Source organism: Falco peregrinus, chromosome 1, assembly GCF_023634155.1.
Source record: "Falco peregrinus isolate bFalPer1 chromosome 1, bFalPer1.pri, whole genome shotgun sequence".
Classification (NCBI taxonomy): Eukaryota; Metazoa; Chordata; class Aves; order Falconiformes; family Falconidae; genus Falco; species Falco peregrinus.
The window spans coordinates 25744042-25769478 of record NC_073721.1 but is presented as its reverse complement, the minus strand read 5'-3'; the positions used below and the strand labels follow the sequence as shown (position 1 = coordinate 25769478).

General features: G+C 42.6%; 1 protein-coding gene across 3 annotated transcripts; it reads right to left on the bottom strand.

Annotated features, from left to right (window-relative positions):
- Positions 1-20: 20 nt before the first annotated feature.
- Positions 21-19414, bottom strand: RPP30 (ribonuclease P/MRP subunit p30). Of its 3 annotated transcripts, none has more exons than XM_055811572.1 (11): positions 19291-19414; positions 18319-18443; positions 17943-17999; positions 17190-17264; positions 16561-16632; positions 10812-10901; positions 8580-8696; positions 5021-5050; positions 4550-4587; positions 3357-3436; positions 21-1398 (listed from the first exon to the last, which is right to left on the bottom strand). In XM_055811572.1, the coding sequence occupies exons 1-11, from the start codon at positions 19370-19372 to the stop codon at positions 1289-1291; spliced, it is 876 nt and encodes a 291-aa protein (XP_055667547.1). In that variant the 5' UTR covers positions 19373-19414; the 3' UTR covers positions 21-1288. The 3 variants fall into 3 exon arrangements, with proteins under 3 accessions (XP_055667547.1, XP_055667536.1, XP_055667543.1); XM_055811561.1 differs by having other exon boundaries at positions 21-1417; positions 19291-19406; XM_055811568.1 differs by having other exon boundaries at positions 18319-18374; positions 19291-19406.
- Positions 19415-25437: the final 6023 nt, after the last annotated feature.

The window sequence follows — 25437 nt, the reverse complement described above, 5'->3', positions numbered from 1 at the left end:
CACAAGGTCAACAAGTAAAATAACATAATGGAAAAATATTTCATTATTTGTTGAAGTAAAAGTTGTTGTGACTTACACCAGCATTATATAGTACCATTAGTCTAGTGAGAACTTCATCTATTCTGCTCAGTCAAGTTACTAAGAGCTCAGAGATGACCCACTGCAAGACTTCTGCGATATCTTAAATGCTGTAACTTCCACTTCTCAACTTGTCAGATGCAAAGAGAGAACTGGAATATTCACAGTAAAGCTGGCTCAGAAGTATCTAGAGTACAGCAGCTTACATAATTTTTATGTTGGTTTAATCAAAAGAAAAACTTCAGTCAACATTTGGAAGAGCTCTGAAAATGCTCTGCTGATTATAAATCTGTTATGATTGCTTTTTTGGCAGCTAGATTAGGTTTACTGAGGCATTAACAGGAAGGAAAACAGAAAGGCAGGAGGCAACAAAATGAACACTCTCATAGACAACACTGCCAGACCAGGACATGAAGAAGGAAATGATGCAGTAAAAATGATGTGACGGGGAGACTGCTCAGGCCTAGGTGAGACAGCTGTTATGCTGTGACTGCAATATAGCATGCTGAGCACACGTTCACCGTAACCTTGGGCTTTTCCTTCCCACCTGCGGTAACCACCTCATGTTACCGTTTGGTTTTAAGAGCTGCAGGACAGGGATGGCCTTCGGGATGCGTGTCTGGCAGGTCAGGTCAGTCAGTCAGACTGTAACACAAATCCAAGACACCTCCTAGCAAGTGACAGATCCTGGGATCTTCTTTATAGCTATTGATCACAAAACAGAATGGGAAGCAGATTTATTTTAATTTTTTTTTTTTTAACTGCACTATTATTCTTCAGAGCCCACTGCAGATGAACTTCACCTACGGGCTTGTGGTTGTAAGGTTTAGTAGAGATGTGTTCAAAATCTGAGAAACCATAAGAGCTAGACTTCGAATGCATGCATTCTTAGAAACTTTTTTAATAAAAAAGGAATGCACTTGTATAACTGAAAATTTTCATATGTTAGACACATGGTGTTGAGTTTGCACTGACTCCAAAGACCTAAGACAGGGTGGAGAGACAGTCTCCAGCCCATGGCCAGAAGCCCAGCATGACCTTTCAGATGTGGTGAATTACCATGCAGCAGTCTCAGTCCCACAGCCTTCCTCACTTGAACACCAGAAGAATAATTCTTCTCCAGGCTAAATATAATAGTAAGGGAGGAACTGGGCTGGCTAGAGGATGGGTAAAGAGGGGTAGAGGCTCCTGCTGACAACTGGTTCAGTCCTCAAGCTTGAGTCTTAGCTTTTTTGCAGGCTGGCAGTGCTGTTTCTTCCTCCTCAACCTTTCGAGGCTTCTTCACAGTGTACACTACCCCACAGGCACTCTTCCGAGTTTCTGGAATATAAAAGTGACACTAATGCATTTAATGCAGACTCATTTCAGGTGTCCATGCCGCAAAGCACAGTTCAACATGTTTGCCTGCCAGCCAGCCAGCACACACAGTAGGTAAGCAACCTGGATGGGCAGGCAGCTTGGGGATATGCTGCATTATGGAGTGGGGAAACCCAACAGCGGGTGTAGAATTACATCAAACGTAAGGGAAAACTGAGGTCTGCAGACACACAATACCGTAGGAAACCAGGCTTAATCAGTTCAATAGCCACAGAAGGACACATTCTTGAAGCATTGTAAAAAGCATTTCTAAGCAAAACATACTATTCCTAAAAAAAAAAGAAATAAACCCCATGTATTCACATACCCCAGGCTTCTTAGACTACACTGGCACAGTTATATTGGCAGAGGCTCCCCTATACATACCAAGTGGCTTTATATATTCAATACTTTGAATAAAGTATTCAAGAATATTTTATTTACAGAACCCTAAGCATTACCATAAATACTACTGTGTGATGTTATCCAACTTCTCATGTTTGCCAAACAACCTAGTGAGCCCAATCCAATTTCATAACTGCTGGTGGGAGCCTTCCCTGCAAAATTTGAGGTAGAAGAGATTCCCTACACTCTGTTAGCGAAGGAGCTCTACAAGAACCTTGCCAAAATATATTGACTTATTCTGGGCTAGTATTCTTTGGGGGACAGGGAAATGGCATCTGCTATTTAATTTCACAGATGAGATAGATGACAGTCTTGAGAATTGCACATAAACTTGACAAAAATTCTTCCGACACACTGTCTCTATGTAGACGAGTAAAAGGCTGGAGGAGGAACCTGTTCACAGAAATGCCCTTTCCAAGAGATCAAAGCTACCTGCTGCTGTAAATTTACAGCAAGTTCAAGCCCCAACTCCTCTGAAACAAGAGATACAAACCAAATCCTACTGTGCATTTGAAATTTACAGCAACTCAAGTTGTTGGGAAGGTGACTAGAAATTGTACCTACCCAAAAAATCTTGACAGAGGCAGAAATTAAGAGCCTCATGCAACTACTCCGTCAAAGTTAAACTGCCTTTTATATTCTGATTATTATAAAAATAAATAACATATCAAGAATAAATAATGATGATGAAATTGGTGCTACAGTGGAAAGCAAGGGTCTGAATTGATTGCTGGAAGGCAAACTGTGGCTCTTTCCTGCACTGACACCAGGACACAAAATAAACTGCAAACATTTGGTTTCCAGTGCAGGGAGTCACAAGCTAAATTTCCACTTTCTTAATATTCAAAATGGGCAAATAGAGAGCTACTGCGAGCTGCATCTGCAGAGAGCATGAGGAAGCAAGTTTTGTTTCACCAAAACACTTCAAGCCATTGTACATTATATGTAACATTTTTTCCTAAGCAGTAAACATTCAGGGTATTTGATTTTGCGTCAAATTTGAAACGCTCCACATGAAGAGCAACTCTGAAATAGATCACATAATAAAGCATCAGAAAGCGACATGGCATAGGTTGCTTCTCCGCTCATGCTGCAAGAGGATAAACACAAAACATATGCATCCTGATTTTCTTGAAGTCGATGATGTGGTATCTGCTGATGTCATCCCTCCTCAGTGTTCAACCCTTTCTGAAACAAGGGACAGTTTCACTAGGAGTCGCAACAGGCAGATGTGTGTTTTGGCTAAATGGTTTATGACTCATTAATGTAGTTAAGTGAGTACTCTGGTACAGACAGCACCATCAGCTCAGCCACTGATTTGCTAACATGGCCACAAGGGAAAATAAAACACCCTTGCCACACAAGCTCCTCTTCACGCATTGGACAGGGCAGCTAAAACCCCAAGGTGTGCCTTGCTCTATAAGGTCTCGGACCTCTTGGAACATAGGCATTAACATGAACTTAGTTTAACAAATGCATGTGCTACTTAAAGGAGCTTGCATGTGCTTTTCACCTACCTCCATGAAGCACTGCGGCTCTGCAGTTGGTAGACACAGCTGCCTTGGCTTCACTTTCTGACAGGCCAAACAGCAAACCTCTGTCACCTTTGTTCAGGATCAAAATACACAGGAACAAACAGAATAGGGAAGTCTGTCTGCATGATAGGTTTGCTTACTCTACAAATAACTGGGAATTGGCAAACTGTAACTCTAAGTGACATTTCGCATAAGGTTACCCAGAGGCAGGGAACTGAGGCACCCAGCTCTCCTGGCTGCAGTTCCCCAGCAGCGCTCCTGGAAAGCTGCTGGCAGCATTGCTTTTTTCCAGACAAGAAGCTGTACTTTTATAAATGAAAGTCTATCAACACAGGAACATTTTTATATGCATAATCACAATTACCCCATTGAAAATTTCAATTATGGGGAAAGGGCACGGTCTGATACGAAAGCATCGTGCCGAAAAGTTCCCAGCCACCTCGAGCAGGGATGACACCAGAGTAGATATGTTAATTGGTTGAGCTTGACTGCTCTTTTTAAGAGGGAAGGAAATGCTGTGTTTAAAATCCTTCCAGGCCACACACCCTCCCACACGGTTCTCACGACTCAGAGCACGCTCCTTCTTTCTAAGGGACAGTCCAGATTCGTGCTTGCAGGGCAGGGAGCGGGGGAGAGTAGTTAAAATGCATCTAAATTCCCGAAAGAAGGGGAGAAAAGACACTCTCCTTGGTTTCTAGAATACATCCACTTATTTAAAAGCATATATGTAACTAAGGAGTGGAAAATTCAGAACAGAAGTAACCAGCACTCAGAGAGAAACTTTTTCTTTCTTAACATAAGTATGATTTTATAGCTTTTTCTGCAAAAGATGGGGCACCCCAAGGAATACAAGTAATAATTTCTGGTTTGGTTCCCAGTGTCCACAGATTTTTGTGGGTTTTATTCATTTCTTCACTTACACCCACACAGTATCAATGCATATCACAACAAAACATACCTGTAGCTGAACACAGACATCACTGTTTACAGTGACTGCTCAGGCCACCCCATGACCACCTCATGTTGCTTCTTTCACACCCACTCAGAGCCCTGATTCATTGAACTGGTCACCAACAAGCATCGCTGTGTAAAGTTCAAGGAGTGTAAAGGATGGAACCACTTTGAACTTTCACATGTTAGCAGTAACTGTTGCCTTTGACTTGGGAAAAGGATACAGATTAGCCACATCATAAGGACCTCGTAGTTCTAGAGGCTAAAACAAAACAAAGAAGGTTGTATGTGGGCATGCACTCTCTCGCAGGCTGACAAAAATGTAAGCAGGCAGGACAGGGCTATCAGGAAGCCAAAATTAAATGCTACATAATAGCAAGCTGCTGAAGATGCACTAGGAAATCAAACAAATACTACTATTCTGGAAAACAGAGTCCCCATTTGGGAGAAAACTGTCACAGAAGATACCACAACGGTAAAAAAAAACCCCACCCATCCAAACAAAAAAAAAAAATTCCCAAACCCCACAATATAAATCTTTGATGAATCAGATTGATTAAAAAACCCACAAGATGGCAACCATATTGAAAATCACAATTTTTATATGTTTAATGTATGATTAAAGCTGTATTTTCAGCCACAGATAAACCCTCAAATTGTTCTGACTTAAAAAAAAATAATAATCTGGGACTTACCCTTTCAGCTGCACTAGATATAACAACATTCTGGAAAACAAAAGAGATCAAACGTTCATCTGTCAGACAGCATCAAGAAGCGAAAAAAAAAAATCAGCCAGCAGCAAAGACTTCGTGAGTGTTAGTTAAGCTCAGGCTCAGAGCCCAATTAAACATCAGAGTACCTGGTGCTCTCAGATTTAGCGAATTCTAGCAGGCTATGGATCTTAGTTTGGGGACATGAATAAACCCAGGTTATCCCCCTGCCCCCTACAGACAGTGGGGCACACGGACGAGCCCTCCCTTGCAGTTACAAGCCCCTCGCAGACAGATGTGAGTTGAAGAAGCACTGCACCTAGTAGAAGGACAGGCTAAGCAGTTTAAATGTTGGAGTGATGGCATTAAGCCAACACCTACCAGCCCTATCTTTCATAGCAGACTTTAAAGGGACCTTAAGGATAAAGAAGAAATGCACACACTGTGTTCCAAAGTGCCCCCTTTATTTACACTAGCTGAAAGAGGCCCCACACAAATGACAATTCGGGCTGAGCTTAACAGAAATGGACTTAGGAGTCTAGGATCCCCCAGAAGCACCTTACAGATCATGCCTTTAGACAGTTTTGGTGCTCCCAAATTTTCAGCCTACTCAGTGTTGCAGTACGACTCAGTCCTAACCTCAGCATTCACAATGGCCTTAAAACACACTGGTTCAAGAAAGCAGTCTGCAGCTATGCAGTGGCTGCCAATCCACGCCATACGCTCGCTTTCCTCAACACTGGCACCCCCGTGAATATACGGATATCTTTCTCCCTTTTCTCCCACAGGCTTTCTGCAGAACAGGTACATGACTGCTTGGGGGTTGGCAGGTACCATAGCCCAGCTGCCAGTGCTCTTCTGACGTTAAACCTCCAAGGATACTCACCCAGGGGGAAGATTGTTTTGCACAGGTGCAAACTTTGCAGCAGCAAAAAAATTCCTTGCACCTTTTATTATACTGAATAAAAGGCTTTGGGAATTCCTGCTTGAGAGGGCGGGAATGGGATTGTACTAAGGCATCAAAAAAGACTTTCCCTTTCTGACATCAGTACCACCAACACACCACACCACCTCTGATTACAAGTGGCGGGGCTTTTCATCCCTTCCTCGCCTTGCTTTGCTTCTCCTGCCACCTCCCCAGAACAAAGAATAGGACAGACACTGGAAATAAATGCTCTGTGTGCAGTTGGAACTCAACCTGTAAAAGAGCGATCTGCATGGAAACAGCTGCATGCTCACACTGTGCCCAAGGCTCCTTTGTGTGCTAAGGAGGATAGGATGGGACAGACAACTGCCTTAGCATAAGGAAAGCCAGAAGCAGAAGCAATACATACAAAGTGACTTAACAGCACACATCATGATGGAGCCCAGGATATTTCTTTCTGCATAGCTCACCTTTAAAATGACTAGACTATGGATCCCAAGGGTGCTTTTGAGCTTCAGTGGTGCTGGCTGCAAGAGTTTTCTGGGAAAATTCAAGTCTCTTGCTCTGAGTTGTAGCAACTAACACTTGTCTCCCAGGCTCAGAGAAGCTCCCAGAGCAGCTGTGTGAGCCATCTTGAACCAGCACAGGATTGTGGTTCACTGCTGTGCATTGGAGGTATGCTCCACCTGGTTCAAAGGCAACTGGCTTCCGGCTGGGGGATGGGTAAGATGGGAGAAGGAAACAAGAGCGGACAAGAAAAGCACTGCTAGCAAGTGAAGGAGAGGCAGGCAAAGGTAAATGCAAGGGAAGGGCTAAAGAGAAGAATTCAAAGGCAAAACATCATCTCCCCAGGTAAAGGAGACAGCAGCTGTTCAGTACACTGCTCCAGGCAAAGTACCCACACTCAGTTACCAAAACACAAGAGGCGAGGGACCGTGGCTATGCACACCACCTGTCTGGCAAAGCAGGCAAGTCCCTCCCTCATTCCCTGCATGCTTTAGTATGTTTTAAGGACTCTGCTCAACACCAGTTCTGAGGACACCGGTACATTTCTGGAAGTTTCTCTGCCTTGCTACAACAGGAGAGGAACAAAAGGATCCAAAAGCTGCTACAAGTTCAGCAGCTATAGGTTATAGAAGGTGACAGCTGAATGCCAGGTGCCAATGCAAGCAGCCCATGGACCAGCCATCCTGCATCTTGTTAAAAAAAGGCCTTTACATAACTGATGGAAACCGCCAGCAAGGGCTAATAACCACCTCTGCTGGTCCAGCAGGTACCGAGCCTCACAGCAAAAAATAAAGACAAGCTAGCAGTCCTCTCTCAGCTCCTGCAGCACCTAACAACTTGTCATGTCCAGTTCCAGCTGATTTTCTTTCTAGGCACAGATAATGCACTAGATTGACAGATGCAGAAAGAAGGGGCACTGTATGCAGACCGAGTGCCTGAATATCTCAGTTGCTCTGTTTGTGATGCCAGCTTAAGCAGTGCTCCCCAAATCAACAACCACACGAGAAGCACATCTTTAACTGCACAAAGGAAACAGGAGCACTGACAAAAAGGAATCCCAACGAAAAGGGAAACGGTTTGCATGTATGTACCTCATCACCAAGTCAGTATTTTGTGCAATTAATTCCCAGAACTGGGCTTCTCAGGAAAGGCCATGCAAATACTTTTCTCTGTAGCACCAAGGGAATTAATCTGTTTGACCCACTCTGCTGCCCTATAAAATAGGTTGCCACGCCTGAGGGGAACCGAGTTAACAACAGATTTGCTTTTAATTGGCCTTCCAAGCTGTATACCCCACTTCAGACTAGATTTGCAGGGTAATGCCAATTTTGGTTTCTACGGACTAGCAACATGCGGCAAAGCCTTTTCCAGTAAAGGTGGTGGGAGCTACAATCTCTTTTAACTTGGATATGTATTATGATATGCTTCTCTGTTAAAAAAAACAAACATGGCCTGAGAGGACCCAGCATGACAGGCAGCTTAGCCTGGTAGCCTAGGAGGAGGCAAGGTATGAAAGCAATGGATTACAGGCGTCTCAGCTGCAAGCATTACTTCTTCCTTGGGTTTCAGTAGCAAGGAAGAATGCAGTTGATCTGACTGCAGCAAAGCCCTGGCTGACAGCCAGCTAGCTGTTGGGTCTGTCTTATACACTGGGAATTTACTAACTTTTTAACAAAACAAGATTTCCAATTTTTCTTATTATTTCCTACTCCCATATTCAAGCTATACTATCAAAAAGTGGTTTTGGTCAATCAGATATATGAAATGGGAGATTTTAAAGACATGCACAGATTTCAGTTCTAGTGCAAACCTGAGATCTCTGGCACTCCCCTCCGCCTCCACCTTTTGTTTTGGGTGTTGCATACTGTAATAACAGATAGATTCTTTTTTTCAGAGCAACCTAACAGTTTGACAACTTAAAAAGAAAGCATGCAGTGGTGCATGGCTGAAAGCATCTGGAGCTAGCATAACTGTGTCCTTGTATTAGTAGGCAAAGATTCAGTCACAACTTCAGAAACCCCAGCGTCAAACTAATTTAAAATGATTCAGTCTGTACAACTCCAGAAGAATTTGAACTGAATTAATTAGCTCGCTTTCAGTTTGAGAGCTTACCTTTCCTTTGCAGATCTGCATCAAGCTGATCGCATTTGAAATTGTGTATCTTCTCATTGTGGAGTCTTTGATGGCAGGCGTGTAAAGAAGTTCAAAGTAAATGCCTCGATCTATTGCCTTCACATGAAAGAGAGTGATCAAAAGTCAAAAGGAAAGAAGCATAACAATGTAACAACTGCTGTCTATTATTGATGTAGCTTATTCTCAGTTTAACTGTGTTATATATGAAAAAATTAAGGCGGAATTGTTCCAGCAAGAGCACAGCCTAGCCTGAAGGGAGGCAGGGGGCGCGATGTGGGAAGTTTCACTGTACACCAGATATGTCTACTTGAATCTTGGGATGACAGATCAGTGAAGTTCAACAAACAAAAATATACCACCCATTTATTAGTTGTAATTGGCTTTCCATTATCACAGAGTTGAGGAAGCCAGTAACCACTGCTGGTCAGAAACAAACCCTGAAATGTTGAGGACTCTCCTCTAGCTCCACAGCCTGCTGTAAGGCAGGCCATCGCTTCCCACAGTACCCACATCCTGCAGATGAGGAATTCATCCTTGCAAAGACGGAGCAACGAGGACCCTTCTCTCCTGTCTCACAGAACACTCTGGTATTTGTGACAATGTTAAATAACAGCGAGTCACAGGAGATGTTATAAATAGCAATACTGACTATATTTCCAACTGCTTTAAAACCCTTTGCTATCTGTCAAAGTACCTCACCAAAAGCCTAGTATTCTTGGTTTTGCAAACATACACAGAAAGATTAAGCAACTTGCTACAGGACACAGTGAGTTAGTGATAAAGACACAGTTCAAAGCTAGAAGTTGTCTGTTCCATGGCCTAGAATACATTTGCCTGAAATGTTACTTTATGCTTTATACTTGTATTATTAAAAATGCTGCAGTGTTAATAATGTAAGAAAGTCCAGTAACTGAATCCAGATGGAATTAATCCAGCTCACATCCACACATCACCTCTGCATGCGAGCACAACAGAAACTATGTACACATCAAATGTTTTACACAGAACTGGTCCAGCATCTTCAAACAAAAAGAATTTACCGAAACCAAAAGCAGGTGATGACAACACACCAATTTCCAGTCAAGGAGATTTTAACCGCATCCCCACCACTTCAGCTGCCTACTAATCTGTCTGGTTGGCATCACAACAACCAAAACTGACTGCCCGACACACAAAACCAGTCTGACTGACAGTCAGACTGCCTTAAAGCTGTGAGTGTGGAAGCTGAGAACTAGCTTGCAAGGAAAACATCTCCAAAAACAGGGCTCTAAGAGCTTCCCAGCTCCTCACCTGGGTCAATTGCTGGAGTTTTAGACTGCTAGGATCCTTTCAAACAGCATTGCAAACAAAATTGTTATTCCAAGTGGAATGCTAAAATTCCCAGTCTATAGTAAATTCCAAAGTATTACTTCTGTTCTGTTTCAGGATTAATTATAGTTATTTTTTATTCTAGGTTAAGCCTTCTGTATAAAAGGAAGTAGGATTTCTAGCCAATTCCAAATTTAAACTTTTAAGCACTAAGGACTACATCAGCCAAGAATGTCCATGTGGAATGAACCCTGACATATACTCACAGGAAAAAAATAGTTTACCTAAAGGCACGTTCAGATTAAGCTTTCTGGCAAACCACCAACAGTAGGCAGAATTGTATTAACAAAATATTTGATCCATGCTGATAGTCATCTTGCGTCCCACAGCAGATATGCAGCAATTCCACATTTGGTTTATTTGCCAAGACATTCCTTTATCTACGTATGGATTCAATACAGTTGTCTTCCAAATAACTGCCAGGGCATCCTTCTCCCAGATTAACAGTGTCATTCACATTCTTCTGTCTTTTAAGTCACAGGGCTGTTTATCTATTCTGACACAGCCGTACCACTTCTGGTTTGGGAAGCAGCTTAGTCAGCAATCACACCACATCTCACTGCTTGGCATAGTAGTGGCCTTAAGGCTCTGTTTCCATTCCTCGAGAACACCACTTCTGCCTTCTTAAGTGGGGGACAGGAAGCAGAAAAAGAAAGAACGTACATCACTGTGTATTAAATGCTGCAGTGGAGGCCCTGAAGTGAAGGACATCTGAAACAACACTATATATTATGCAAGAACATAAAAGAAACACTTGGATGGGAATGGTGGGAGGGAATTCAGCTCAGACTGACATTAAATACAGAAATTAACAGCAAGGAAACAATTTAGATGTAAATTTACCATATTCACAGGGGGCCTTCGGAAGTAGAATGGCAGCTTTTCTGTTACGTTTATGCATACCAGATCCACATCTAGAGTTGTGCAAGCGATCTACAGCAAAGAAATAGGAACAGATTATTAATATGCTCAAAAATGCATAACCAACTTTAGGTGCACTAATATTCTCCTTCATTTCTTAATGCAACAAATGTCTCTCCAGGGTGAGTTCAGTTTTAAAGTGAGGTTTGCAGGTATGCCAATAAAACAGCTGGGCTACAGGTGCACAGCTTGAGCATTTTGGGCTTAAAATCCAAGCCTTCTCTCACAGAACTACTTTTCCAATAAAATAATGACAAACCCAAAGGCAAGACTTACTGCTTTGTTTTTATCTGACATAGGACATGCAGAAGCAACACTGGCTTTTGGCAGAAGAACTCACAGCTAATCAAGGACAGCCCCTGTTTACGAAGAGAACAGCCCAGGAACTGACCCTTAGACCACCACTCTCCGGTTCCAATATAGCAACTGTTTGTTTTCAGGATTGGTTATTTTTACCAGAAGAAACTGAGAAAAGACTGAAAGAAAAGGAGACTGTTAAGACAGTGACTGGTGGTGCCATATGCCCAGTACTGGAAGCTGACGCAGAGGGCCTCACTTTCCTGCTGGGTGGGGAATGTACAGCCCTTCCTGAAAGCCATGTCTCTGGAGTCTGAAGATGGCACTGAAGGTTATAGTTTAAAAGCTTAGCTTTGAACTCATACCACAATTTACAGCCTGTATTAAAAGACAGAAGGAATGAACAAAGAGTGGAGAATCTCCACACTGACAGAGAAAATCGAGTGCACATAAAAGGGAGCCCTCAATTTACATATAATCTCATGCACACAAGATATGTAGGAATTATATATGCCTACCCCATAAAGACAATCACACAGGGCCAGATTAATGTCTGTAAGCAACATAGTAACAGAGAAGATAAAATAGGCTGAAGTAGTTTAAAAGGAATTTTCTACGCATAGGGGAACTTTCTGCATTCAGAAACCTGCCAGCAACTGCTCCAAATACGCCTGGGCCAGGCGCCAGCCATTCATCCCTCCTCGCACCAGCATGAAAGCAGTAGGTGTTGTGGGGAATCCCAGGGCTGGGCTGCTCTAACGCAGGGCAGGCTCTTGCTTTGCAAAGTACTCTTCTACCAGTTCGTCCATATGAAATTTGGATGGAGATGAGAGCAGAAGCCCAGCTTTAGGAATGTTTCTTAGCTGCTGACAGCACTCCCTCCTAGACAGAAGAGCCACAGCACACATGCAGGCAATTCAAAGATCTAGCAAATCACAAGGGTTTTGATGTTAAAATGTCTCTGCCAGGCCATTCAGACTGAACTTTATGCCCCATCTTTACCAACTCTGTTAGGCAGGGCACAGCTGGAATCTAATGCATCAAATTAGACTTACATGTGTAAGTTTAGCCCTACTACAGCCAGTTTTACTCCTTTTCTCAGGTGGAATACAAACTACCACCTAGACAGAGGTGATTTATGGGAATCAGCACATCTCTGAGTCATGTCCTAGAAAAAAGGTCAGTGAGGCCGTAGGAAATTCAGGAAGAGAGAAAGCTGAAAATGAAGGATAGTGAGAATACATATCAGAAACATACAAGCTGCCCTATGTGATGAGAAAACAAGCCTTCCTAATCAGCTCCAGAAACAGTGGAAGACACTTTTCCATTTTGCAAAGTACAGTAGGGAAGAGAGTGACCCAAATGTCAGGATATCTACAGGATTCCAGTGACAAGAACACTGCAGGAAACACCACCAATGAAAAATAAAGTTAAGAGTCATACTTCCCCACGAGAGAGAATTCTTGCACTACATGGGAAGCTGGAGAGGAGAATTTTCCAAACACTCCAATGTTCAGCCGAGTTTTGGCTCCTGGACAAGTCACGCACACAGGCAAGTTAAGTTACCCTGCCTGCTGAAAGGATCTGAAGAGCAAAAACTTCACATAGAAAATGATATGCAGCAGTTACACAGCCCAGTGCCTGCCCGGTCACACCGTGGGCAAGAGCCCCATCTGCTGGGAAACTCCAGGCAGCCAGAAATAAATAAATTGACACGGCTTGGATGGCCCGAAGAAAGCTCTGGCAAACATTTTAGGAATAAACATTGAAATTTGGCTTTGCACTACAGCCTCAGACTTATATAAGCAAGTTTTTTTTAGATACTGGTGGTCTGCTGATTGCTTAAAAACAGCAGGCAGAACTAACCAATATCATTAAACCAGTCAAAAGTCTTAAAAAGCAAAAATTTTTAAAAGCAACATGCACAGACTTTCTTACTGGCATGGAGTGGGCATTCCTGCTGCAGCCCAAAACAATCTTTGAGTGACTTAAAGAAGGAGCATGTTCTGCAATTATCTTGGCAAACACAGCGTCCTCATACCCCTGAGGATATAAACCCTTTGGAGAATATGAGGACATCTTTCAGTACATATGACTGCCACACTCAGTCACAGAAAAGCTTCCCTGGCTCGTGACCTTGTCATGACTGGTTTTGGGTCATGCTAAAATTAGACCACATCTCCAACGACCACATATTTCTTCTACAAAAACGAAAAATCCTGTTCTATGGAGAATAATCCAAGTGCCAAATTGTTGGTGAGAAAAATGATGTTCTTGAGGTAATGCTGCATTACCAACAGCCAATTTTAAAATATAATTTGTGGTGCAAGACCCACCCACCCTAGAAGGCTTTATCCTTAACAGTGAAAGATCCATGAGTTGCAAGATCCAGAGGTATATGCTGAAACTCTATGCATAGTGTCACTTGCACCAGACTCCTGTAGATACCTCTACAAAATTGACACAGCTCTCCACAGAGTTAGAAAACCTAAAATCTTTATACAAAAGATAAACATACAAATCTGCCCTGAATGTGAACGTGTGTGGATGAAGTCTTCCACCTCACACAGTTTGCAAGAAACATGCTTTGGTTCCCTCCCCAACTCAAAGTGCTGCCAGCACGAAAGCCATGAAGATGGCCTCACAGACAATCCTGCTTCCTTCCTAACACACTGTCCATCACCTGCGAGGGTGTCAGCTTAAACAGTCACTGTCTGCATTGGCCTGCCCAGAGCACAGCCATCCTCTTTTTGCCAGCACAACCATCTGCGTGGCTGAATGCTGAAATCAGAGCAGGAAAGCAGATCTGCCTGCAAAACAACTTGGCAAAAACTCTGGTTACTTCTCAGCCAAAAGCGTATTCCCCAGACCAAACTGCCATGCAGCCAAGCAAGCAGCTTCACCAGCAGAGCACACAAGGACCTGCAGAAATGAGTGGCTGTTTATGCAAGCTTAAACACTTCCACAGCTGGATGTCCAACTGCAGCAGGATTCACAACAGCTGAAAATAAAAACCATCCACCCTTAAATGAGAGAGCTCTTTTCCCCAAAAAACAACAAAGCATGGTCCTGCTGATTACCTGGCTTCAGGTGCTTGTTTAAACACATGACAAACTGATTGACCTCACTTGAGAAGTGAGATTTTACATTGTTGCTGGAGACCAAAAGAGACTGGTAGAAATTGGCACTTAAAAGTATTTTACAACTATTTGCCTCTCTCACACCCCCAAGAGTCCTAAAATCTTGCAAGGGAAATAAAAGCAGTCAGAAGTTAGTTTCATTAAGCTGTAACTGTTAAAACCAATGCCTGAATTATTCTGCTGAAAGATTCATTTAAGTTTCCCTACTTCTACAGCCTCTTGCTTTGTATCGTACTTGGACAAAATTTTCGAAAAGGAGGGGAAATAATTTAGAAAAAACAAAACAGAACAATATAATTTTAACGTGTCAAAACAGGTACTCAACAGTACTAGAAGGCTGCTTTAACTTATTTAAACAAACAAACAAACCAGACTCAGTTTTGTATTCACAAGCTCCCTTCGAAAGTAAATTCTCCAGAGAGATTCACATCTGCTTTTGGTGCCCCTGTGCCTTCTTCACACTGCCTTAAACTGCACACCTGCTTGTTGCCTGCCAAGGCTAACAGAGATGAGACACTTCCACCTACTCTTCCAGTCAGAGTTAATATTATTTATGAGCTTGCAACAGGTCAGATGTCACAATTTTGGGTTCTGTAAGAAAAACGTTCTGGCAAAAAGATAACTTGCTTCCAGATGCTCCACTTGATAAGACCATTCACATCAGCTGTTACCAAGTATTTGACAACAATGTGATTAAAAATATGACAGAGACTGAGATAATGAACACCTATCACCCAACAAGCCAAGCTGAGATAATTCTGCCTCGCACAGTGTTTTAAAACTAGGAATTTTATTGGTAGGAAGGGTTTATTCAAGATACAGCAGCTATGGATAAAAGCTGGAAGACAGTAAGATGCTTGGTGCCGTTATTAATGGTTGAATTACTGCACATCGCTGTATTTAGGTGTAACCTCTAAATAACGTGTCTTTTTCAGTCAAACACCAGAAATGGACCAAACCAGTTCACGGTCAAACACACTTCTAACACCTTGTTTTTCTAAAATCATAGAAGTGACAGAGTATATTGGGTGTTTTGTTCAAAATATCTGCATTTCTATCAACATAAAACCAAGGTGAGAAACAACAGCATTGGGCTAAGGTCACAAATTAGTCCTAAGTAAAGTTTTGAAAATGATTCACACCCACTGTTTTCTCTCACTAGCACACTTGGAGCACTACCACTGCTGTTACAAACATTAGCATTTGTTTGGTAACACTGAGACATGCACACCTTCAAATGCTCACAAACTTTCTGGAGGCAGTTCCAGTTGCAAGGTTGCTCTGAACAGCCAGGATAAAACCTGAGTGAGAAAATGACCGTCTTGCCTTCAAATATGTCCCCCAAGACTGCTGTATTTTTATTCAGCCTCAATGGTTTTCCCAGCGGGCAAAGTAACAAACATGTCATGAAGTCACATAAGTGAAGCTTCTCTCACTCAACCTGAGCATCCAAAACATTCAAAAGACAACCAGAAATCTCACTCTGGCAATGCAGCAAGGGCTGTTATGTTTAATCAGCCATGTTTATGTCTAGAAATTTTATCTGTTTATAAGATGCTATGACAACCAGAACTAGCTCTGTTTCATAAGCTCTTGCTCCTCTTTTGATTTAAAATAAATAAAAGGAAAAATCAAAAGAAAAAGTGATCAGCTATTCATTTGGGTGAACTTTCAAGAGAAGACCTAAGACTAAAAGGAAGACAGTAACTCTCAGAACGATGTTAGTTCTGTTTTAAAATCCTCTCACTTTCCCTGGCATTTCAGAGACCAGGAACCAATAGCGGTGCTAACAGAAGACAGCAAATGTGTTTTGGGGAAGCTGTCTGAGTTTGAGAAGTTAAAGTTCAAGACAGAAGTCTTCTACATGCTGATAGTATATATACATACTTATGTATCAGAAAAAAAGGAGGATGTTTTCTCTCCTCACTAGAAAGGAGTACTCAGTAGAGTACAAGACACACAAAGAAAACCACAGAACAGAGGCATACAAGTCCATTAATCTAGTAGATGTTTCAGACTTCAACCAGTCACCTCAAGGCCGTGCAGCCCCCTGCAATCCCTCCCAACTTTCTCAGTCTACCAACTGACCAGGTAGCCTGTGTTGCTTTATTAGCCCCACATCATGCAGACCTGTATGAAATGGGAAATAAAACCAAATCAAAGCATGTACTCAAACTAGCACAAGGCACTAGAAGTTATTGAATGAGCAATACCAATCAGATTATTGTACTTACATGAAACAGTTTCTCGGTCTTTGGAAATACCGCTATTATGTCATATAACCTTATATTTGCTGATGTTGATCTCTACAAAAGGAGGAAACAATTATTACCTTGAATTCTTGCAGATGTCAAAGCTATATACAACGATGACGACCAAAATAATGAGAAGAAAATCCCTTTTTCATTTTCAAGTACTACAATAAAGCAAATAATCACCCAATTACATAGAGGTGTCTACTGTGAGCCATACTGTGAAGTCATTCTTATTTTGAGGCTTGTCCCACCCACCTGATAAGGCACTTAACATCTTTTGCTTTGATCATGTAGCGCTAAAACATAAGCAGACACAAGGCTTGCTCATGGTCTTCTAGTTTACACACAGAAGTCCAGAAATCAAAGAATAGAACAGAATAACAGAACTGTTGTCCCATATTGAAAAATGATCAACAGAAGCCATATCTAGTCTTGCAAGTCTGCATCTCTTCATGATCACATTATTTGCTAAAGATGTGATCTGAGAAATCACTGCTGATTGTCCTACAAAATCCATAAAGTTCTCCCCATGCAATTTCCAAAGTTCCATTTATGTCATTGAGAAAAGGAAATAAAAATTAAAAAATTCATATACTAATCATACTTACCAAGAGATTACAGTGGGAAGGATCAGAAACAACAAGTGTTAGCCGCGTTAAGACTTTGATTCTTTTAGACGTCCCCTACAAAAATGAAATAACATATTTAAAAAGCTCCAAAGCAAAAATCTGTGGTGACTTTGACCCTCTCCGCTATAAAAAGAAAATGGTGCCTTGCACATATTCTTGCCTATACTAATCTTTTAAAGTCTGTATTTACATTTTCCTATTTTATATTGATCTGTTCGATATTTTATCTGCCCTTAACAAAGAATAACTTACTGTTCCTCTGAGGAAGGGAAGAGAGAGGGAGGGAGATAAAGAGAAGTAAAATAATGAAGAAAAACAGAGTATGTTTTAATACTGCTATGGTTCCCCAGGCAGACCACAACTGAAGGCAAAAGCAGTTCCTCAGGGATTTGAAACACAGACTTGGTTCATTATATCCAAATCTTGCTCCGTCAAAATCAGGAATTTATTTCCCAAACTCAAATTTCAAGAATTATACTGTAATTATTTAACTACAAGAAGATTCAAAATTCACACAAAGCAATTAAATTAATAATTTCTAAAATAACCAATAGAGCCTACTCTAACATGACTGTACCAATCTCCCAATGCTGGGAGTTTTAACAATCAAGCAATGAATAGATTTCTTTTTTTTGATTAACACGAAATATACAAAATCACATATACAAACACACCAAGGTAAAAAACATAACTCAGAATAATAGCACATAGATAGATTATAAGTAGACATACTTGTACAATAGGCAAAGATGGAAACAACTCTGAAGGAGATACTGGCTTGACGATTTCCTTAAAAGAGAACAAAACAAACTTATTAAAAATGTCATAGGTTAAGTTTACAACGTAAACAAAAGCTGTGTTCCAATCCTAACAAGAAATTTGCCATGCTAACAAAACTATTTCCTAGGGACAATACACAGACCATATTAAAAGTTAACTCCAGGGCAATTATACTGAATTATAAACTGGGAGTTCTGTCACAAATACAGACATTTGTACTCGTGTCTAGAAGTGCCTTCTGCAGATAAAGCTGTTTGGGAACGTGCGATAAAGCGTGTAGGTTTATAAAAGAAAACCCACTAAGAACAAATAAACCCCCCAAAATTACCTGTTTCTTTTCTTTAAAATCGATGACATGATTAAGAGCAACTGCAGAATATCCCACTGAAAAAGTAAACACATAGTACGAATATTTTGTCCAGTAAATGAATGGAAACAAATCCATGCAGAAACCTGTTAAACAGTCAACACTTAAATGTCCCAGAATTAGTAATCACGTGCATATTCACCTTTAACATTTTTTTTCCTGAAGATGAATTCACCCAAAGAGTGCCTTAAAATAAATAAATAAATAAATAAATAAATGTTTAGCTTTTAAATGCTCCCCAGCCCTGACAACTGTCACTCGAGGCAGAGCTCTGTGAGCATGCACACTCGGGGCTGGGCTCCCCGAGGGCTCTGACCCAGTTTGTTTCTGTTGACGACTTTTCTCATGGAAAAATGGTTGAGACCATTCAGGATAGCTGTTAAAACTGCGGACGACGCAGAGCTGGGAGGGATGGAGTTAGGAGGGGACAAGGCGAGCATTCCCAACTATGCCGGCAGAACCGGAGGGACGGTCACCCCGGCAGGACCAGAGGCAGCCGCCGCGCTCGCCAAAGGGCCGCCCCCCGCACGGCGCTGGCCGCGCCTGGCTGCACAACACTTCCGCACGACAGCCGATGTAGGCCGTAAGAAACCGCAGGCGGGAACATGTGTCCACGCTGGGAAAAGCCCAACTGCTACACTGGGATAAACTGGCAGAGCCGGAGCCTGCCAGCCACACCGCGAGCTCCTCGCTGCTCAGCCCCGGGGAGGCCTCGGCCCCAGCCACGCCGCTTGCAGAAAGCCGCCGGGTGAGGGGCCCGGGGCAGGGCGGCAGCGGGCGCGGCTCGGCCCCCGGGGAGGCAGAAGCCAGCCTAGGGAGCCGCGCCGGGCCCGGCCCTCCCCAGCCCGGTCCCCGCAGCTCCGCACCGCGGCCGAGCCCCGCGCCAGCGCCACCGCCCTCCCCGCTCCCGCCGCGCCCGAGGCGGTGACTCACAGTGGGCCGCGGCCTCCAGCAAGCTCTGCAGGCACTTCTTGTCCGGGCCCTGCGGCACGTTCAGGTCGGCGAAGCCTGCCATGCTGTGCGCGGCGGGGCGGGCACGGTCCCCGGTCCCCGGCACCGCCCCCCGGCGGCCCGCGGCAGCCTGGGCCTTGTAGTCCCGCCAGTGCCGGCCGGGCAGGTGCCGGCTTGCCGGGCTTCGCAGCTGCCGGCACGGAACGGCAGCAGCAGGCGGAGAGCGTGCTTCACGCCGCGGCGGGTACCTGTGCTCCGCCAGAGGGGCTGCGGTGGCTTAGGGGAAGGCCTGTGTGGTGAATTCCCCGGGTCTCAGGCGGGGGTCTGAGGAGGACCAAAGGTGGCCCTGAGGGAGACCAAAGGTGGCTCTGAGGGAGACCAGAGCCGGCTCTGTGCCACCCTACCCAGCCGAAGCGCCGCTCGCTCCCCTCAGAGGCCTGGCTTGCACCCACCAGGTGGAGCAGTAACCTTGCTGGACTGATGCATTACCAGTTAAACTAGTTGAGCTCCATCTGAACACCGTCAATTAAAAAAAGGAATCCTTTCCAGTTATTGAAAGTGCTTCTCCTTCCTACGTTAGCTAAGAAAAAAAAAGTAAAATAAGGCCTCAAGCTGCCATGTCAAGAGATGTCCCCTCACATGCAAAAGGACTGAGGAATTGTAACAGACCAGTAACCAAACCAACATTCACTGTGCAGCACTGTTACAAAAAGCACAAACATCGTTCTGCCATTGATAAATAACACAGAACATGTAAACTACAGGCGGTAATCATCACTAGGCTTTTTTTTGTCTGGAGACTTGGAGCAGCTGTTGAAGACAGCAGGTCTGCGATTCCTGCCTCTCTCCAGGGCCCTGGCCAGGCCAGGGGTCCTCAGCTGTCTCGTTCTTCACTGGGCTACATGTTCACAAAGGGCAGTGTGTGAGCTGTCTGGAGCTCTGGATGCTTAGTGAGGCTAAAGTGCTTCCAACCCAGGCCGAGGCACTGAAGCTGCCACCTCCTGGTATGTCCCTGCTTACCGGGTCTGTCCTTGGTGCAGCTGATGCCCGCTGTGCTTGCAGACTTGTGGCTCATTTCTACCACAGAGATCATACAGCTTGCAATGCATAACTGAGAAACGGTAGTGCCTTCTCAGCACGTTTCTGGCCTTGCTGTCTGATGAGTTATGGAGACCTGGGATGGTGGCAGCAGAGAAGCCAGTTGTGGGCTGCAGAGACTGGGCTAGGAGTTCAGGGCAGCTTTGAGGGATGGCACACAACAGCTGTCACATCGCTGTGGCAGGGAAAAGACACGTCACCCTGAAAGGGGAGAAGAAAACAGCTGCTAAACTGCTTTTGTTCTTGCCACACCTATGGCAGCATTCTGTTCTTGACAATGTTGAGTCAAGGTACTTCAGTAAAGGAGCACCGTTTTAGCCTGTCTACATCTGTAAGGTGCTTGGTATTACATTAGATCAGTACTGCTTCACTGTCAGCCATTCAAACAAGCAGCATAGCCTGAATGGTATTGTCAAGACTTTTCTTCAGTGTGTGTGAAAATGGAAGAGCTGGAGGTATTATTCCAGATTTTCATTGACTGAGTGTATGACGGAACTTAATTTAATTTGTCTTAAGGAATTTAAGAAGCAATCCATAAGCATGTATGAGTTACTTTTGAATGGCTCTACCACAGCAGTGTTCAGAGACATCAAACGGGATTACGCATCTTTGTGTCTGGCAATATACAAGAAAACAAAGCTTTCCTCAAGCACTTAAAATGGAGAACACTTAAACAGATCTTCATGCAGAAGATCTGCAGAACCTTATTTGCCGTAATGGAATCTGAGTATGAAGCACTTTCAGCATCAGGTATCAGGAATCATGTACTCAGACCAGTGTACAACCTGATTTCCTACATTAATTATTCAGACCTTACTGCTTTTGTTTAGGCCAGCCCCAGTGACCTACTTAAAATAGCTCTGTGATTTTCACTGTTATGCCGCAAGCTTCTAACATGCTTTTTTCTTCGGTGTCCTGAAGTCCTCCTGGTAAAGCCAGATCTCCTCCCTCCAGGTGTTTTCTTTCTCAATAAACTAGATCTCAAGGCAGTCCTTTCAGCAAATTGTTATGCAGAAACCCTATAAATTGATTTGATATATTTTCAATGGACAGCCCATGGTCACAATTTTACATTTTTTTGCCTTAGGTTTGCATTCAGCACTTTTAGGGAACTAAGGTATTATTTGGTACCATCTGTCTTAGTAACTCGGTAACATGAATGTCACAGTCACTTTTATCATAACCTCACTAACCTCCTTTGTAAAGGTGCAGGCTGAATTTTCAGGGATGTGAGCTCTGTTTTTCTGAGCGATACAGATTTTTTAGCATAAATTTCACCTTAATTATTTGTTTTCTGTTCAGATGACAGCTTGCTGTTGTTAGTGTTTGCTAAATGTAAAAAGAGAAGACATCATTTTGTATTTAGGTTGCACAGATGCAAGTATTTATTCTGACAATGATAAGAAATGCCAAAGATGAGAACGGTTACCTCTCTGTTTTACTGCCACAGAGTGGTGATGATTTATTTTCACAAAGACAAGAAAAGGCAGAAAAGAAAACTGCAGCTGCAACATCTTTGCTAGAAGCTGGACAAGACTGTTATTTGCTAAACAGTACATGCTGGGAATGAAAATCGAGGTTTCAGTAATATTTGTCCATGGAATTCTAACTAGTCTCTGACAAAATATTCTAAACATTTTGACAACGTATTTCCCCAAGGCAGAAGAAACATATACCTATACTTTATTTATTGTTCCCAACAGCAAGTCCTCACCAGTCTTTTATTGGTTTCCAAGAAAAGAAGATGAAAACAAAAGGAAAGAAAAAAAAATACAACAGACAAATCAACAGTTTATGAAGATAGACTGGCTCAGGCAAGAAAGGACAAAAAAAGAGGATGATAAGAAAGGAAAAAGAGCAAGAAAAATTTCTTATGTTTATTTCTTACATTGCATACTCATCTTGTATTAGCTTCCTGCCATGCATCCAAAATTGAATTGTTTAAGGAGGGGAATGTAGCAGCACCTTTAAGCTTTTGTGCTAATACGGCCACGGTGGTTGTTTTCCAGAGGTGGCTGTGTGGGGGAACGAGTTACCGTGCCTGGCTGTCAATGCTTTCTCCTCCACTGGTGAAGCTCTTGGTCTGCACTCCTTGACCTGTTTCAGTCAGGGTGCTCCAAGTTAGCAAAGACCTGCTGTGTCAACAGACTCTTCTGGAAAGGGGTGAAAGATCCAGGATTTAGTGCAAGTTCTTTCAACACAAATACTTTGATAGAGGCAGTCTGGTCTCACTAAATCAACACTTGCTGGGAAAACTGCATTTCCTTAGCTAGCTCCGACGATGCCTATCTTACTTTACCTCACTAACACGGGGGCAAAGAATTGATACCAATACACACTGTTCTGTTATATACTTAGTATAAATCACAAATGCAGATGTTATGAGATTAACACTATTTCTGGAGGAGGGGAGAAAAAATTAAACGAAGAAGTTAATTGGTTTTGGAGAGAAAAAAAGCAGCAAAGAAAAAGGGTCCCTTAGCTTTTTTTTTTTCTTTTTCTTTTTTTTTTTCTCTCTAATCTGGAACACTTCTACATAACAAAAATGAAATATCAAAGATGAGACTTGCAAATAAAGTACATTATCAGGTGTGAACAAAATAATTTAACTTCAGTAAGTGCATGAAGAATGAGGGGCAACAGCCTTAGCACAGAATTGGGGGTATAGAGAAATACTAAGAGGCTTTTAGACATAAAGAGCCTAAATTACTCAAAGGAGAGGATGCTACTAAGCTCAGCCAGAAAACTGATTTGATGGTATTTATTGAAGCATAATGGCAGGTGAAGAAATAATATCTTGGGGTGGGACGGCAGGGCGAGAACAAATGTCAGCTTGTTATTTTTGACACCCAATCAGCCATTTGTTTCATTTCTGTATGCTGTCTAGAACAGCATGTTAGAATTTGTAAGTAAGGTCACTGAAGACAAAAGCAAAATGTACACTTGGAAGGATCAACTCCTACCTTCACATATCATTATTCTAAATGCATAGAATATATGTAGTCTCATATAGCTATGGGTGCTCTCTGCTTTCCCAGGCACTGGGGCTGTGAAAGCCTCTAAATCCCTCTAGGAAAGCACCTCACAAGATTCGGCCCAGACCTGGAAACTGGAATGTTATTCTAGGTGTGTCCTAATGTAAAGCTTTCAAGGAAAAGGTTTTAGAGAGTATCAGCTGCCTCATCTTGCCAAGGTTTCTTATTTTCTCTGCACTAGTACATAAACCCCTTTCTATAATAGTATGTAAATTGACTTAAAATTGGTTTGTCTCCTCAAAGATAAGATTATAAGAGTAAATACAAAGAGTAGTAACATGACCTTTGAGAAGGAAAGAAAGCAGGTGATTAACTTTAATGAACTGTATGGGAATTTAAGGTACAGAACAAAAGATGAGGCTAAAATCCTTCCTTCAGGTTGGAATGGGTCACAGTAACACACAAATGATCCTGTGTATCATCCACTGAGTATAGAGTCACGTTCCAGAAAATGTATTGAAAAGCTGTCAAGAAGAATGACTGATTTAATGAACTGTGTCAACACATTTGCTGGAAGCACCAGATTCTAATTTGCTCTGCCTTAGTGACATTTTAAACAACTGAAAAATTTCTTTTACAGTGAGTATTAAACTGTACAATGTTATCAGCTTTTATGATACGAATCTATTTTGAACAAAATTTACCCAGTTCTTATCTCCTTAGCTGTACTTCAGACACTATTTTTTAAAAATGTATTCACACAACAAGGAAATACTCTCCTTTCTCCACGTTTTGACTTAATGCTTTCACTTTGATGCACTCTTTCCATTTCTAAAGATCTTTTTCTTCCTAATATTTGATTTGCTGGCAGAAGGGACTTGCTTTTATCACCTGGAGGGGTAAGTCACCTGAAGCGCAAGGCTCATGAACACATTCTGGGTGGTTAACCGGGGAAAGCTTTTATTGCCAGTGGACACAGTGAGGCAAGTAAAAAGATGGAGCAAAATACATGACCGAAAAGGAAAACACTTTCAGCTTGATAATGGTCAAATAGCTGCCCAGCTAGCTAGATCTCATCCTTATCATGTGAAACTTGTTTATTCCATTACCTTAGTCAAATCAAGATGGGGGGGTGGAATGGAAAGCAAGCAACTGAATTCCCAAACCCTGCTCGCTGCCTGCTGCATTTCTGACCACAGGAGACTGACTGCCTGTGCCCAGATTGCATCAGACACATCTGACCCCAACCCCTCAGCCCCGTGCGTGCTCACAGGGGAGCTGGGCCAATGCAGCCTGCTTTCAAGAACAGGTGATGGTGACAGAATGGAAGATTTCATTAAAAACAAGAAATTCTGTGAGCTGAGTATGGAAGCCTCAATTGCTATGGATTTATGTTTCAATAGTGCCTATGACTGTCAGATGAGTTTTTTTCCAGTAGCTGCGTACTTGTTAGGTCTTTCTTCAAAGCAGATTTTTGTGTCTGTACAATGTGAGCTCATACTGCAACCCCTCTTCCTGCTGGGCCACACACAGAGTTCTTCCCTCTGTCTGGTGCATACTTAAATAAAACTTGCTATAACATTGCTACCTGCCAAGACCTCCCCTAATTCAGGTGACGCTGACATTGGTCAATGGTTACTAGGTGTCAATGGTCTTTTCATTTTCCTCTCTTTCTATAGTTCATCTGGTTTCTTTCACTTGTTGGAAATACGAAGGGATGCTCAGGAGCAAGTCTTTCCTGGTTTTGATACTTACTGTCTAGCTGTCACTATACTAAGAGGTGTTATTGACTGCTGGTCTCCCATTGGTAATGGACAATTCAAATTGTTAGTTTTCACCCCACGTGGAGGCAACAATATGACTTAAAGAATGGAAAAATCTAGCAAGTCCCAGCAACGGGCTAGTATCAAAGAGTCCAAGGAATCTGCAGGAAAAGCAGGTAATTCAAAGGGATTTTGCTGCTGTTTCTAACTTTACCAAAAGGATTACACATGTAACAGCAAATGCATACATTGCAAATAATGCTATATAAATATTAATAAAAGATAGAATATAG